This window comes from Hyperolius riggenbachi, chromosome 9 (assembly GCF_040937935.1).
Source record: "Hyperolius riggenbachi isolate aHypRig1 chromosome 9, aHypRig1.pri, whole genome shotgun sequence".
In the NCBI taxonomy this organism is placed as follows: domain Eukaryota; kingdom Metazoa; phylum Chordata; class Amphibia; order Anura; family Hyperoliidae; genus Hyperolius; species Hyperolius riggenbachi.
Genome location: NC_090654.1, coordinates 162,058,119 through 162,075,587, shown reverse-complemented (window position 1 = coordinate 162,075,587; position 17,469 = coordinate 162,058,119). Strand labels below are relative to the sequence as shown.

The window sequence follows — 17,469 nt, the reverse complement described above, 5'->3', positions numbered from 1 at the left end:
GACTCGCATTTCCCTGGTTGGTTACGTCAGGTTGCCAGGGAAAACGACACATTGCAGCAACCTGACCTAGCTTTCCAGTCCTGTAGCTTGGAGCTAAGGAGTTACCCCCCCCCCCCCAGGCCCGGCCGTCAGTGTCGGCTTTGGCAGGACGATTCGTTAGAATCATCTGCCGGCGCCATCTAGAAGAGGGGGCGTGTCAGGAATATATTGGGGTGCTGATGCTGTTAAGGATAATACAGTAATATATTTTCATTTTCCCATTTTTATATCTGCTGTGGTATGTCAAAGGTGTAGATATGCAGGCTAGATTCATGGACTGTTCATGTATTTGTGTGGGTGGGTCACTAGACCTACATTTGCATCTAAAGAGGTCTTCAGTGAATAAGACCAGTCACCTTCAATAGGCAAGGAAGCAGCTCATTAGGCCACTAGCAGTCACTTTTGATCTGCTGTCCCAGGTGTAATTGTCTGCGTCTGTCTACAGGCAATTACAGGCAAACTGCTACCTGTAACCAAAAGGCAATCTTTTCATGTATGTGCTAAAATACACATTAACCTAGGAAATAATGTTGAGGAAGCCTTTTGATGTCTGGTAGGATACAATCTTACCTATTGAATCTGCCAACTTCATAGGCTATCAGGAAACTCGGTAATTTACATAGCACAGCCTGATGCAATGTTGAAAAGCCTCACTACGATCTTTTGATGTATAGACTTTTTACCTGTGGGAATGTTGAGGAAGCGTTAATCAATTGTCACCTGCCATGGGGGAAGTCCTTTATGATGATCTGAGAACTGAGACAAGAAAGGATATGACGCGCGTTATGTAGGAAATTGAATTATTCCTGGATATGGACATGTGAGTGGCCTCAGGCCATCCAGGGGACTATATAATCCCAGCTTGGGACTGTCACAAATCGTAGTTCTTGGAGGTAGCTCACACGGCTAGAACTAACCTGGTTCCTGACCAGAAGTGCGTACCCCCCGCAACAACGCCAGATCGATACGCTGGTACGTTTATTTCCCGTTTATTTTGGTAAGCAAAATCGCTTTTGTGTGTATCTTTGTAACTCTTAATTTTGTAACTTTTTTACTTTGTTTTTTGTAATCTTTGTATATATTCTGTTCTGCATTGTTCCACTTTTTCCTGGAATATTAAATTATTATTTAATAAGCTTGACTTCTGCTATACTAAACTAACCCTCATAGCCTAGAAGAGACTGCAGTGTAGCTGTGTATAAGTCCGTGCCTAATTGTATGCTTGAGCAACACTACCATATGAAGTTGTAATTGCATTGTGTGTGGGGGGGGCGTTTGTCATACGTTGGCCTAAAGCGCGCAGCTGACCCAACGTACGAAACGCCAGTGCGAGTAGCTAACAGTATCGTTCGGAACGACTGTTAGTGGTTGTGCTGCACGACAGTGTAACTTGCATTACAAGTCAGTGTCTGATTGTGCTGTGTTACTGTACAACTGTACTGTGTGTGTGGGTGCGTGGCGTTCTCGTATTCGGCCTAAGCGCAAAGCTGACCCAAATACGAAAATGCAGATTGCGTGTTTAGCCCTCGACAGCTGAGGGGACGTGTCTAGCAACGCTAGTGGTGGCAGTGGGAAGTGTTTGAGGGGTTCCAGCCTTGCTTGTAGCTTAAATAAGGCTGTTCCCCGCTTAATCTGGTCAAACCCGCAGTCGGGAACCGTATACGCAGGCGTGCCGCGGGCCGGTTCCTGACACTAGGTCCATCTATAGTGCAGGGGCATCTTATGGACCTTTCCTCCCTAAACTGTCACTATCTAAGCAACACTTATCATAAAATGGCTGCGCTCTAAGAACCTAGCAAAACACAGTTCATTCACTCAAGTGGAAATGGTTAAATTAATACGATACTCCTCTTTCATTTGACGGACAGATGATCCAGTGAGAGAAACCACCACCACACCCCAAGCAGTGGCCACTCACCGTTAATACATGACCCTCAGTCAGATGGGTCTTCAGCGCCTATGGGGTCATCTGGCCGCCCCCTGCCATATAAGGAATGCACGTCCTGAACTCCCAATCAAATGCTGGTTCTTTTCACCTCAAAGAAGACATACCAGAGCTCCCATAGTGTAAAAAATGTAAAAACACCTTAATAATAAAAAGGATGTACGCTTACAAACATTGCCGTATAAAATCGCTCAGAGTTTTTATGGGCTCCACCCTAAACGTTGGCCACTGCTTGGGGTGTGGTGGTGGTTTCTCTCACTGAAGTGGATCATCTGTCCCTCAACTAGAAGAGGACTACCATCTTAATTTAACCATTTCCACTTGAGTGAGTGAACTGTGTTTTGCTAGGTTCTTAGAACACAGCCATTTTATGATAATTGTGGACTGGTTGATAGGAGCACCAGGAATTTAATATCACCCATTTGTATATCAGCGCAGTACCGTATTTCGCGCCGTATAAGACGCTCCGGAATATAAGACGCACCCAGGTTTAGAGGGCAAGAAACAGAGAAAAAAAATAATAAACTAAACCTGGTGCATCCATATTTCAGGAGCATCTTGTACATGTCCTCCCCCAAATGGTGTCCTCCTGTGTACCTCATGTGTCCTTATCTCCCTCTGTCTACCCCGTGTCCTCTGGTCTCCTACCCTGTGTCCTGTGGACTCCCCCCTGTGCCCTCTGGTGTGCCCCCCTGTGTCCTCTGGTCTCCCCCCTTTGTCCTGTGATGTTCCCCCTGTGTCCTCTAGTCTTCCCCTGTGCCCTCTGGTCCCCTTTGTGCCTTGTGGTCTGCCCCCGTGTCCTCTGGTCTGCCCCCTCTGTATCCTCTGGTCTCCCCCCTTTGTCCTGTGATGTTCCCCCTGTGTCCTCTAGTCTTCCCCTGTGCCCTCTGGTCCCCTTTGTGCCTTGTGGTCTGCCCCCGTGTCCTCTGGTCTGCCCCCTCTGTATCCTCTGGTCTCCCCCCTTTGTCATGTGATGTTCCCCCTGTGTCCTCTAGTCTTCCCCTGTGCCCTCTGGTCCCCTTTGTGCCTTGTGGTCTGCCTCCGTGTCCTCTGGTCTGCCCCCTCTGTATCCTCTGGTCTCCCCCCTTTGTCCTGTGATGTTCCCCCTGTGTCCTCTAGTTTTCCCCTGTGCCCTCCGGTCCCCTTTGTGCCTTGTGGTCTGCCCCCGTGTCCTCTGGTCTGCCCCCTCTGGTCTCCCCCCTTTGTCCTGTGATGTTCCCCCTGTGTACTCTGGTCTGCCCCCCTGTGCCCTCTGGTCTGCCCCTCTGTGTCCTCTGGTCCCCTCTGTGTCCTCTGGTCTGCTCCCCTGCCTCTGGTCTGCCCCCCTGTGCCCTCTGGTCTGCCCCCCTGTGCCCTCTGGTCTGCCCCCTCTGTGCCCTCTGGTCTACCCCCTCTGTGTCCTCTGGTCTACCCCCTCTGTGTCCTCTGGTCTACCCCCTCTGTGTCCTCTGGTCTACCCCCTCTGTGTCCTCTGGTCTACCCCCTCTGTGTCCTCTGGTCCCCCGTGCCCTCTGGTCTGCCCCCTCTGGTGTCCTCTGTGCCTTGTCGCCCCCCATGTTTCTCCCCTGTGCCTGGCTCCCCGCTGTGTTTATCCTACCCCCAGCTTATGTCACCAGGTCCCCCGCCTATGTCGCCGGGTCCCCCCTGTGTATGCAGCGGCAGCGGGCAGCAGCTTACCTCCTCCATCTTGCCCGCGCCGATTGAAGACATCCGGCTCCTGTGTGCAGCTTCGTCTAGTGCCGGCTTCTAATGACGCCTAATTGATGACGCGTCATTAGAAGCCGTCACTAGAGGAAGCCGCACACAGGAGCCGGATGTCTTCAATCGGCGCGGGCAAGATGGAGGAGGTAAGCCTCTGCCACTGCATACACGGGGGACCCGGCGACATAGGCGGGGGACCTGGTGACATAAGCTGGGGGTAGGATAAACACAGCGGGGAGCCAGGCACAGGGGGAAACAGGCAGGGAATCCCCGACATAGCGGCGGTTCGTAGCGGCGGGCGTTCGGAAGTCGGGGATTCCCTGCCTTTGCCGTATAAGACGCAGGGACTTTTTCACCCCATTTTTGGGGGAGAAAAAGTGCGTCTTATACGGCGAAAAGTACGGTAATTAGATTTTTTTAATCTAAGCAACACTGCCCAGCTACACTAACCCCTGCTACACTACACTACACTACACTTACCCCTGCTGCCCCCACCAACTACACTACACTTCACTAACTAACCCCTGCTGCTGCCACCACCTACTACACTACACTAACCCCTTCTGCCACCACCTACTACACTACACTCGCTAACCCATGATGAAATATGTCACTTGATCCTGCCGCCACAATCCTCTCTTCCTCCATCTGTCTCTCTTCATCCAAGGGCGCCCCGTCATTCACAATGAAGGTCTTCAGGGTCCAAGCTGCCGTGTTCCTCTTCAGCTACAGTCTCCTCTCTTCATTCCAGGATGCCCTGTCATTCAAGATGAAGGTCTTCAGAGCCCCAGCTGCCTGCGCTCCTCTTCGCTGCAGTCTTCGTATAGACTGCAGCCTTCTGGTATACACGTGCTGCCACCGCCATCCTCCCTAGTTACACTTCCTCCTCCTTCAATGCACTTCCTAGTTGCAGTGCCTCTGACGTCAATTAGACAGGCTAAGCTCTCTAAATACATACAGGGTGCATTTCTCAATGTTTTCCTTCTGTCCTGTGCAAGAGTTCAGGTCTACTTTAAAAATGTACTATTCAAAATCCACATAATTTCAAATTTAGCCTTTTTCATCCAATTGGATTAATCCCAAAAATTGGATAAAATAGGCTAAATTTGAAATCATGAGGATTTTGAATTTTAAAAGTGGATGTGAACTCTTGCACAGGACAGAAGGAACATTGAGAAATTCACCCTGTATGTATTTAGATAGTTTAGCCTGCCTAATTCCCCTTCATGAGTGTCTAATCACCAATGTAATATGATCTCTCACCTGTGTCAGCACAGGAATCTGCTCTGCCACAACAAAGGAAGCATGTGCGGTGGCTAAAACCCACAGGGGAAAACTGAGACAAAGAGGAGCATGGCAGCTGGGATCCTGAAGGATGGCAGATGACCGGAGCTAGACAGAAGAAAGGATCATGGCAGCAGGATTAGGTGAGATGTTACAAAGTGGTTTAGTGTTGTGTAGTGTAGTGAATGCAGCTGGTGGGCATAAGGAGTTAGTGGAGGCTACAGTTTAAACATTTTAGATAATCTTTTGTGTTTATAAACTATCTCAGCTGTCTCATATACAGTGGCTTGCAAAACTATTCGGCCCCCTTGAAGTTTTCCACATTTTGTCACATTACTGCCACAAACATGAATCAATTTTATTGGAATTCCACGTGAAAGATCAATACAAAGTGGTGTACACGTGAGAAGTGGAACGAAAATCATACATTATTCCAAACATTTTTTACAAATACATAACTGCAAAGTGGGGTGTGCGTAATTATTCAGCCCCCTTTGGTCTGAGTGCAGTCAATTGCCCATAGACATTGCCTGATGAGTGCTAATGACTAAATAGAGTCCACCTGTGTGTAATCTAATGTCAGTACAAATACAGCTGCTCTGTGACAGCCTCAGAGGTTGTCTAAGAGAATATTGGGAGCAACAACATGATGAGGTCCAAAGAACACACCAGACAGGTCAGGGATAAAGTTATTAGGAAATTTAAAGCAGGCTTAGGCTACAAAAAGATTTCCAAAGCCTTCAACATCCCGCGAAGCACTGTTCAAGCGATCATTCAGAAATGGAAGGAGTATGGCACAACTGTAAACCTACAAGGCCGTCCACCTAAACTCACAGGCCGAACAAGGAGAGCGCTGATCAGAAATGCAGTCAAGAGGCCCCCATGGTGACTCTGGAGGAGCTGCAGAGATCTTCAGATCAGGTGGGGGAATCTGTCCATAGGACTACACCTGAAAGATAAATCGAATTTAAACCGAAATCGCGATCATCGGGATCACAATTTCAGAATCGTCAAAGCGGCGATTATCGCGATCACTTCATTTCCACATGGGGGAAATTTGAAGAAGCGGCTTCAAACTTCCCCAAAGTCCCGGCGCATGCGGCCCACAGCGTTGGACATACCTTCCGCATGATTCAAAACGCTGTCCGTCCTCTATCGCTGTCTGCTGGCTCTTGTGCTTGGCAAAACGTATACAGGAACTATTCCGTGCATTAGAGCCTGCAGGAGGCGAAGTGGATAGATGGGCATCACTGGACTCAAGCTTGAAGCTTTGTCCAGAACTGATGCAGCTTGGGGGACAGAGGAGGCACAGAGAGAGACAGAGTGGGCACAGAGACACAAAGAGAGCAAGAGAGACCCAGAGAAGGCATAAAGAGGCGAAGGGGGCACAAAGAGAGACAGGGGGACAAAGGGGGAACAAACAGGCACAGAGGGGGCACAAAGCTTGATTTGAAGAAACTCGTGAATTGAATCGAAATCGCAATTTCAGACAGAAATAGCTTGATTCAATTTTTTCCTAAAATCGTTCAGGCCTACATAGGACAACTATTAGCACAACTGCACAAAGTTGGCTCTTATGGAAGAGTGACAAGAAGAAAGCCATTGTTAACAGAAAAGCATAAGAAGTCCCGTTTGCAGTTTGCCACAAGCCATGTGGGGGACACAGCAAACATGTGGAAGAAGGTGCTCTGGTCAGATGAGACCAAAATGGAACTTTTTGGCCAAAATTCAAAACACTATGTGTGGCAGAAAACTAACACTGCACATCACTCAGAACACACCATCCCCACTGTCAAATATGGTGGTGGCAGCATCATGCTCTGGGGTTGCTCCTCTTCAGCAGGGATAGGGAAGCTGGTCAAAGTTGATGGGAAGATGGATGGAGCCAAATACAGGGCAATCTTGGAAGAAAACCTCTTGGAGTCTGCAAAAGACTTGAGACTGGGGCGGAGGTTCACCTTCCAGCAGGACAACGACCCTAAACATAAAGCCAGGGCAACAATGGAATGGTTTAAAACAAAACATATCCATGTGTTAGAATGGCCCAAAGTCCAAGTCCAGATCTAAATCAATCAAGAATATGTGGCAAGATCTGAAAACTGCTGTTCACAAACACTGTCCATCTAATCTAACTGAGCTGGAGCTGTTTTGCAAAGAAGAATGGGCAAGGATTTCAGTCTCTAGATGTGCAAAGCTGGTAGAGACATACCCTAAAAAACTGGTGTCAGAATCCGCTCTGCTGGCCTTGATTCCCTGGACAGCGCATACCACTAAGGCTGCGTCTGAAATGACCACCAGCTCAGTGTGCAGCACCTAAATAGATTTTCTGCACACTTCGCATTCAATTCAGATGCAAATCATATGCAAATCTGCTACTACTTATGATGCAAACAGGAAACTCAGGAGGAGGGGGTGGGAGCAGCTAACCTGACAGTTACATAGTGACAAAGTTAAGGAAAGGTGGGGGGAAAGGCTGTGCATCCCTAAACACACGTTGCAATTGAATGCTTAATCGCACAGGCATACAGATGCAGCCTTAGTGGTATGCGCTGGCGTTCTCCTTGATTCCCTGGACAGTTTGTTGGTTTCCTATGCAGGTTGCATAATTCAGTCCAGGGAAAAGAGGCCTTTTTGTCAGTTTGCAAGATTCGGGAGACTTGCTGCTGTAGTGACTGATTTGCATCCACTTATCTTGCAATCTGCTTGTCTGCTTCCTTTGAAGGTTTTCAGTATAAATGTCACTTCCTCCCAGAATTCCTTGACCGTCATAGTTTCTGTTTAGTGAGACTAACCTTAGAGCCTCAGCCTCTTGGTATCTGGTTGCTAAAAATATTCTAGCATAGTTAATTCTTGGGGAGTGCATTTTGCACTCCTACTAGTGCAGTCAGTTTTCTGTGTATTATTTGTACTGCCTAGTCTTGTCTTGTCTTGTCTTGTCCTGGCCTTGCGTTTGCACTATCTCCTGCGGTGGTTGATAGTGAATCGCTAAGTCCTGTTCCTAGATCGCATTCGCCCTACCTTTAGAGGTAGTGGATCTTTCTTGTCTGTGTCTTGGAGTATAACCTTGGCAGCGGTTGCTACTGGTTACTCCTTCAGTCTGTTTTGTCTGGAACGAACGCTTGCTGTTGTCTGGTGTTAGGCAACCGATTAGCAAGCGTTCCCGCTATCTGTTTGTCTTTGTTTTCCGTGTTCATTTGTTAGTCAGAGTTGGTACGTACTGTTGTGCTTCTTGTGCGGTGACCGTACAATTAACACACTTGTCACTATTGCGCATAACATGCGGTGACCGCGTTTAGTTAGTTCATTTGTTATTTTCCTTGGTGTTCGGATTATGGTTGTTTGCTGTGTCTTCTATTACTCTATTCATGCTCTGTCTTTTCTCAGTCTTGTGTTGCTGATAGCAATCGCCTCTCTTGCGATTGGCTCTCTCTGGTCTGTTCTGTTGTGATGTGTCTGCCGTCGCCGGGTGGCGACTAGATTGGTAGACATTCATATAGTCTGTCTCTGTTCTTGCTCTCTTTTGAGCTGCTACCTTGTTTATAATTCCCAGTGTTGCTTCATCGTGCAATTTCAAACTGGCATCTCTGGGTGTGCAGAGGACTTGTTCCTCTGTACTCCATAGCTCCACCTGCTGATTGGAATTCCCCTCTACTAATACATACTGGGTACTCTGCTTCTGTGATTGTGGGGATTTCCATCTGCTTCACAAAATCGCCTCCAGATCATTACAACTGGCAGCTGTAATTGCAGCAAAAGGTGGTTCTACAAAGTATTGACTTAAGGTGCTCAATAATTACTTACACCCCGCTTTGCAGTTATTGATTTGTAAAAAATGTTTGGAATAATGTATGATTTTCATTCCAGTTCTCACGTGTACACCACTTTGTATTGGTCTTTCACGTGGAATTCCAATAAAATTGATTAATGTTTGTGGCAGTAATGTGACAAAATGTGGAAAACTTCAAGGGGGCCGAATACTTTTGCAAGCAACTGTAGATGGCTCCTTTTGCACCGCTTTGCAACCCGTTTATGCCTTGATTGAAGGGAATCCCACAAAGCAGAGATGGATAATGCACTATACAGATGCTTTGTTTGTATACACCCGAGACAGATAAATGTTAAATTACCATTTATGATATATAATATCTAATGTATGAGCCTTCCAAGGATATTTATGTTGTATTATCCTATAATGCATGATATTAAGCTAATTGGCATGTTTTTGTATTATGTAACCACACATTTTATCAAGTACTCTTATATCTATAATGCAATTGTACTTGGTTGTTAAAAAATGTACAACAAAAAAAAACTATTGAAATAAAAAAAAAAAGTAACGTCCACACGTTTTTTTTAATCACACTATAATGTATCATTATATCATTAATTATTTTTTCTATGTACTGTTTACTGCACAATCTGCAGTCATAAAAAAAATGGTTTAGCAGTCACTTGTGGACCTAAAACTGGGTCTCCTATCAATATGTGCTACTGTCTCCGAATTATCATTTGTATTTTTCCAGTTTGCCTATTATAGTCTATAACAAATGCCAAAAGCCTTATCTCCTTCTTCCATTCCCTTTTCCCTTCACTCTAATCTCTCTTTTCTGCCTGCAAGTCACATTCTATCTTCTTTCTCAACACATCCTCTCAGTAGTTTTTCATAACAAACTTATACTTGGTGATCTGTGCCTGAGTAATGAAGTCACCATTCCCTCTATACGATTTCAACTTATCCTATACATCTATTCTTTAGATGATATAAAATAAAAAAATCATACATACCTGGGGATTCCTCCATCCCCCTTTGGCCTGATCCCTCCCTAGCCACCTTCCTCCGCCATCCTCTCAATACCTTTGTCAAGTCGGCGCAGGCGCAGTGCGGTAGCACACGCTCCCTCATTGTGCTCCAGTTGCCGGGTCCATCCTGCACCTGTGCAGTAGTACTGGGCAGGCACAGAACGCTCCCGGCAATGGGAGCATGACGGGGCATGCATGGCCGGGCCGAGCATGAGCAGTAAGTCCTGACTCCTGAGTTACTGGGAGCCATAGCGGAGGATCCAGAAGGCGGAGGACGCCGGGCAAAGGGGCGATCAGGCCGAAGGGGGCTGGAGAGAGCCCCAGGTTGTATGAAGCTTTCCTTTTATGTTATCTCAGGTTTACGTTAAGGGAATAATAACATAATGTTATTATTATTATTATAATCCTACACAAAACAGAAATTTGCCTTCTTAAAACAGAAGGTATTTGAAATTATTCAGGTTGGAGTGAGTATAGGAGGTGCCCCACAATGCACCACTGCTGAATATGCAAATCATCCCTTTGATGTCCCTGAAAGCTAACCACACCTCCAGAACCACTGGAATGCAAAAAGAAATCTGCGTTCTTTGGACATAGACTTTTTTTATCCATAAATAAACCTTTTCTTTTTAATTTCCCATCCTCCACAAAAATAATTTGCTCCAAAAAGATTACTCATTGTTAGCTCAACTGCAGATGAAAATACTAGGTTTTACTATTAGAACATATCGATCATCTGGAATAACTGTGACACGTAACAAACTGGTATAAATATAAAATAAATAATGGAACAGATTTCAGGAGAGAGAGAAGGTGAACCTTACAAAAAAGCAGTCCCAGCTCATACTGCAATTTTTAGGCAGAGAGCACACATAAGCACATGATAGAATTGAGCATGTTCACACACTTCCGCACTGGGCTTTGTAGTCAAAAGCCTGCTTGGGAATGGCACATCTTTAGCATTTTTGCCACGATTTGCAAACGCAAATACAGAGCAGGACAAATATAAAGTACTGCAAACTCCTGGAAATGCGTGTGAAATCACAGACACAATTGTACTCAAAGCCTTTGTAATGTCATGTTTTTCTGTACACAGTTATCTGCCTCTGCTTTGGGCACTACTAGACTTGCTGCTAGCACTGGTAATTTACTAATAGCTAGATAGACGTCTTTTTGTTGAAGTATGCAGATAAGTTGCTTTTATGGGAAAAGTGCACAGGTGACTGCCCGTGATATTTTATTATATATCTCTACAAACAACCAAAATGTACAAGTACATCCCCAAACTATAAATCCCCATCTACCAAGCTTTGTGCCTGGCTAAATGCAGTCAGGCATGTACCATTCACCTGATCTCGGGCAAACCCAGACACATCCATCGGATAACCAGACACGGCACGGCACAATCACGGCACAATAATGATTTATGTAGAACAGATGTCTCCACTGTTCTAGAGTCCAGAGGAATCATACTCTACACACCTGCATGCAACACTTTGCATTGCAGGTGTGTAGAGTAAGAAGTTCCATTTAGTTGATGTACAGTGGCTTGCAAAAGTATTCGGCCCCCTTGGCGTTTTCCACATTTTGTCACATTACTGCCACAAACATGAATCAATTTTATTGGAATTCCACATGAAAGACCAATACAAAGTGGTGTACACGTGAGAAGTGGAACGAAAATCATACATGATTCCAAACATTTTTTACAAATCAATAACTGCAAAGAGGGGTGTGCGTAATTATTCAGCCCCCTTTGGTCTGAGTGCAGTCAGTTGCCCATAGACATTGCCTGATGAGTGCTAATGACTAAATAGAGACCACCTGTGTGTAATCTAATGTCAGTACAAATACAGCTGCTCTGTGACGGCCTCACAGGTTGTCTAAGAGAATATTGGGAGCAACAACACCATGAAGTCCAAAGAACACACTAGACAGGTCAGGGATAAAGTTATTGAGAAATTTAAAGCAGGCTTAGGCTACAAAAAGATTTCCAAAGCCTTGAACATTCCACGGAGCACTTTTCAAGCGATCATTCAGAAATGGAAGGAGTATGGCACAACTGTAAACCTACCAAGACAAGGCCGTCCACCTAAACTCACAGGCCGAACAAGGAGAGCGCTGATCAGAAATGCAGTCAAGAGGCCCATGGTTACTCTGGACGAGCTGCAGAGATCTACAGCTCAGGTGGGGGAATCTGTTCATAGGACAACTATTAGTCGTGCAATGCACAAAGTTGGCCTTTATGGAAGAGTGGCAAGAAGAAAGCAATTGTTAACAGAAAAGCATAAGAAGTCCCATTTGCAGTTTGCCACAAGCCATGTGGGGGACACAGCAAACATGTGGAAGAAGGTACTCTGGTCGGATGAGACCAAAATGGAACTTTTTGGCCAAAATGCAAAACGCTATCTGTGGCGGAAAACTAACACTGCACATCACTCTGAACACACACTCCCCACTGTCAAATATGGTGGTGGCAGCATCATGCTCTATGGGTTCGTCTCTTCAGCAGGGACAGGGAAGCTGGTCAGAGTTGATAAGAAGATGGATGGAGCCAAATACAGGGCAAGACTTGAGACTGGGGCGGAGGTTCACCTTCCAGCAGGACAAGACAAGACAAATAACATTTATATCGCGCTTTTCTCCTGGCAGACTCAAAGCGCCACAGGACAACGACCCTAAACATAAAGTCAGGGCAACAATGGAATGGTTTAAAACAAAACATATCCATGTGTTAGAATGGCCCAGTCAAAGTCCAGATCTAAATCCAATTCAGAATCTGTGGCAAGGTCTGAAAAATGCTGTTCACAAACGCTATCCATCTAATCTGACTGAGCTGGAGCTGTTTTGCAAAGAAGAATGGACAAGGATTTCAGTCTCTAGATGTGCAAAGCTGGTAGAGACATACCCCAAAAGACTGGCAGCTGCAATTGCAGCAAAAGGTGTTTCTACAAAGTATTGACTCAGGGGGCTGAATAATTACGCACACCCCACTTTGCAGTTATTGATTTGTAAAAAATGTTTGGAATCATGTATGATTTTCGTTCCACTTCTCACGTGTACACCACTTTGTATTGGTCTTTCACGTGGCATTCCAATAAAATTGATTCATGTTTGTGGCAGTAATGTGACAAAATGTGGAAAACTTCAAGGGGGCCGAATACTTTTGCAAGCCACTGTATAATCAAGGAGTTTTGAATCAGGATGATACCATTTATTGGCTAACTTAGAGATGGATAAACAGCGAGCTTCCGCCTTATAAAAAGCCTTCGTCGGACTGGTTCCTGACAAATACTGAAAAACACTGCTTATATACACTGACATACAGAGGAGAAACATTCTTTAGCAACCATAACTGTAATTAGATGCCTCAACTGTTACTGAGGAGGCTTTCCCAGGCATCCTGGCTAAATTGATAAGATCAACAGTTCCCTCAACATGACATGAAGCAGACTCTGGTGATGGGGAGACATCGTAAAATCGGAGATCAAATTGTAACTGGGCTGGTTACATGCACCATTAATTCTAAGCTTAAGATAATTGTGGCATTTAAAACAAACCAGCACATGAAAGCAAATAAAATGGATAGTAATGGCCCATACTCACGGGCTACAATTGTGGCCTGTCGCTAGCACACGTGAGCGTGTGCGCGTCAGGCCAGCGACAGCTCCTCGCCAGGTCCCTCCGCGTACACACGCGGAAGAGGGATCAGCGGTGCGACGGAAGCTGTCGCCAACGTTCCTCCCCCCACCGCCGGAAGCGCCGTGTTCTGTATAGAGGTTGCTGTCGCTAGTCCGCATACACACACGGACTAGCGACAGTTGCGACGAAGTTGCGTCGGCAACTGTCGCCGGGCGATTGACCGCGCCAATCGCCTGGCGACAGCAGCGACGAGCGACGGTTCGGGGTGCGTGCCCGTGTTGTGCCTCATACTCACGGGCCGTGTGTTGCGGCGACAATTGTAGCCCATGAGTATGGGCCATGACAGTAAACACCATCTTACACAACATATGGCACACAAAATGAATGAAAAGATAGAAAAATTAAAAATTGTGGCATTTAAAACCCATCGTATTAGCACAAGAAGTTATAGTCCTTGTTTAAACCATCTTCTACAGTTTTGAACCAATGTATAAACTTTGTTTCTTGTGTTAGTCTCATGTGGGCAGCATGGTGGCGTAGTGGTTAGCTCTCTCGCCTTGCAGCGCTGGGTCCCTGGTTCGAATCCCAGCCAGGGCACTATCTGCAAAGAGTTTGTATGTTCTCTCCATGTCTGCGTGGGTTTCCTCCGGGCACTCCGGTTTCCTCCCACATTCCAAAAACATACGGATAAGTTAATTGGCTCCCCCAGAATTTTGGCCCTAGACTACAGTACTACATAATACAGACATTTGACAATGGTAGGGATTAGATTGTGAGCTCCTTTGAGGGACAGTTAGTGACAAGATATACACTGTACAGCGCTGCGTAATATGTCGGCGCTATATAAATACTAAATAATAATAATAATAATGTTTACCGATTTGAAGCCACCCGTTAATACAGTGACGCGAAAATCGCTTAAACTGTGTCCAGGTAAACAAAAGTGTGTTGGTATTGGTAGAGCAGTATATTTTGTAATATCCTTTTTTCTGTTGTTAATAGTGAATCTGTGGTGTGTCATGCGATCATGCAGTGGTTGACTTGTTTCTCCCACATAAACTCCTTTGGGGCATTTTGCACACATGATCAGGTATACCACATTAGATGAGTCGCAGGAAAAGGTGCCTTGTACTTTGTATTCCTGTTGTGTACCTGGTATTAGTATCCTGACAACTATCTATCTATCTATCTATCAATCATCTCCTGCACTCACAAGCTGTTCTCTACCAGGAGAGATTTATGGCTGTAATTCCTTATCGGTGAGGATGAAGATAAACTGTCACAAGACTGGTAGTCTTTTAGAATCCGTTTCGACTAGCCCGGCGCTTGGCTGGGAGACGTGTGGCGGTACTTCCTGGTCAACGAGTACGCCCATGAATCCCAGAAACTGTGCCATGCACGGCTATGGGATTCGCTGCCTTCCACACAAAAAAATGCTGCAATGTCGTCCCAATCGCTAAGGCAAGCTATTCGGACGGCGGCAGCATTATCCCCTATGGCAGAGTTTCCCCGCGTGATTTGCTTGGGGGGAAACTCTGTGGATTCTGCCCGCTTTACGCAGCAGTGGAAACGGGCCCTTAGTGTTCCAGAAGCTAAAATATGAACTATTGACATCTTTTATCCATCTCCTGCACTCAGAAGTTGTTTTCTACTAGGCAAGAGTTTTATGGCTTTCATTCCTTATCAGTGAGGATGAAGATAAACTTTCACTTGCATACCTGTATATTAAGTCTTTCAGGCAGAACAATAAGTAAATGAACACAGCTTAGTTATTTACTGTATATGCTTGGCCCTGCACATACACATCTATCTCATGTCATATGTCCCCTCTGGTACACTTTAAACGAATATTAAGCAAAAAGTAATGCACAAAGACCCAGTTATTGACCTGGGGCTTCTTCCAGCCCCCTGAATTATTCCTGTATTCTTGCCGTCATTCCGCTCTGCTCGGTTTCCCCAGTGTCATCCTCCAAGCGCTGCATGCGCGGCTCCATGCCTCCTCCATTGTGCTCCAGTGGCCAGGAGCATTCTGCACTTGCACAGTAAGTAAAAATTGCTAGCCATATGCGCAAAATGCCAAAGAGGCATGCAGCTGGCGTCACACAAGTGCAGTGGCCGATAACTCGCCAAATTTATGGAGGGGCACACTGGGTGAATGGCAGGGATGTAGCAATAGGGGTTGCAGAGGTTGCGACCGCATCGGGGCCCTTGGGCCAGAGGGGCCCCGAAGGGCCCTTCCTCAACTACAGTATTAGCTCTCTATTGGTCCTGTGCTCATAATAATCACTTCTATAGATACTTTGAATTGTGGTAATCATTAACAAACTGTTTTCCATTCCCTTCTTGCACCTCTGACACTGTAGTTGCCATTGGCAGGTTTTGGTGCGCCGTATCAATTGTTATGTATAGAGTGCTTGGAGGGCCCCATTGTAAAACTTACATTGGGGCCCACAGCTCCTTAGCTACGCCACTGGGAATGGCCAAGCAGCGCAGAATGACGGCGAGGGACCAGAAAGCGGCCGCACAAGTGCAGCCGTAGTCGACTTGTAATTCGGCCAAACGGAAAGTGAGCCACAGCAGGGGACTGGAGGATCCTTAAGAACCTGTGTGGGACGTCTGACATAGAAGCCCCATCTAAATGAAAATTAAAAAAAAAAAACCTTAGAGAACTCCTTAAAAATTAAATAAATATGGCAGCCTCCATATACACTTCAGGTTCCCTTTAACCATGTTAAACATAAAGTAAGCCTGAAATTTCAGTGCTAGCTTTTCTAAACATTGTGCTATTTTTAATGTAGCCTGCTTATGTCCAAAGTATAGCATCGCAAAAAAACTGGTGGAATATAAACGTTGTAACATTTGCTAAGGTATAATAAACAAGTGTACACACTTGTAATAGGAACAGACTCTGCTATCTCAGAACTTCATTTGGACAGACAGAACCATATGGATTTTAATGTTTGTCATTTGCACCAGTCATAAGCAAAGACAAGGTGTATAAACGATCATCAATCTCAAAACATTTTGCACAATCCAGATGCTGCTATCCAAGCTGATCTCCCTCCTGCACTGATGTTTACTACACATAGGCAAGGTGATGAGTTTACAAGAGACGAGAACTAAAAAGTTATCATTATTGTGCGTTCGGTGAAATAAAGTGGAAACAGTGTTGCAACAGAAGAGTACCAGAAGTTAGAGCAGCAAGTCTGCAGTCCGATCTATGCTGTAGATACCCTCAATCAGCCGTCAATCACCCTGCGGGTGCTTCAGGCTTCCCCTGTGCCAGCCCCCTAACCTCATCGTCATCAGGAAGGTGGCCTCCAGCTCCCACACCGTTCATCGCTATATCTTCAGAGTGAGTTCCCATGGTGCTTCGCCCAGCACAGAGCGGCTCCTAGATGTGGTTTGGGGCTACGAAGTGCCGGGCACGTTGCGGGCTCCGAATTGGCCACCCAAACACTGTGCAGTCTTCTTGTAGCTGAGCTGTGGGGAAGTGACTGCTGTGATGACGGTGTTGGTGGTGGAACAGCTCCGTCACTCTCCCTGGCGGCGAAGCCTGGAAGTGAAAGTAACATACAGCGCTGCTGCAGCAGCATCACACCATGCCACATACTATTACACAATGCCGTTATCTCTTCTTCATCTTCTGTGTAAGATGATAAAAGAGGAACTCCAGCAGGAATGGCCAACACAGAGGCTGGGGAAACTTTAGCCTCTAAATGCAGGTCAGGATGGGCACTGTGATGTATTAAACTAGTACAGGCAGTCCCTCTGCACTGTAAATTGTCTGGCACTCCAGGAAAAAAAAGTTTATTTTCCCTGTCCTAAGTGACTGACCGCTAAGGATGCGAGAGAAAAAACGTTTCCGCTCTCTGCACAATTGTTCTAATGGCGGCATCTGCTTAGCCACTGATAAGGAATCAAACAAGGATTTGTAGACAAAGATTTGTAGACAGTGCCTATTTCAGGGTGCAGCAGGGTCGTGTGTACAGCAGCATCCCTGCCCAGGGGCAAATCCAGGATTTTCAAAGGGGGGATTCCTGAAAGACAGAAGACCT

At 45.9% G+C, this 17,469-nt stretch overlaps 1 protein-coding gene across 1 annotated transcript in view; it reads right to left on the bottom strand.

Annotated features, from left to right (window-relative positions):
- NINJ1 (ninjurin 1) overlaps positions 1–16,908 on the bottom strand; it is a 108,309-nt gene extending 91,401 nt beyond the window's left edge. Inside the window, exon 1 of the mRNA XM_068251729.1 lies at positions 16,707–16,908. Within this exon, the coding sequence (XP_068107830.1) occupies positions 16,707–16,778 (72 nt within the window). The 5' untranslated portion in view covers positions 16,779–16,908. The remainder of the gene's footprint in view (positions 1–16,706) is intronic.
- Between the last annotated feature and the right edge of the window lie 561 nt (positions 16,909–17,469).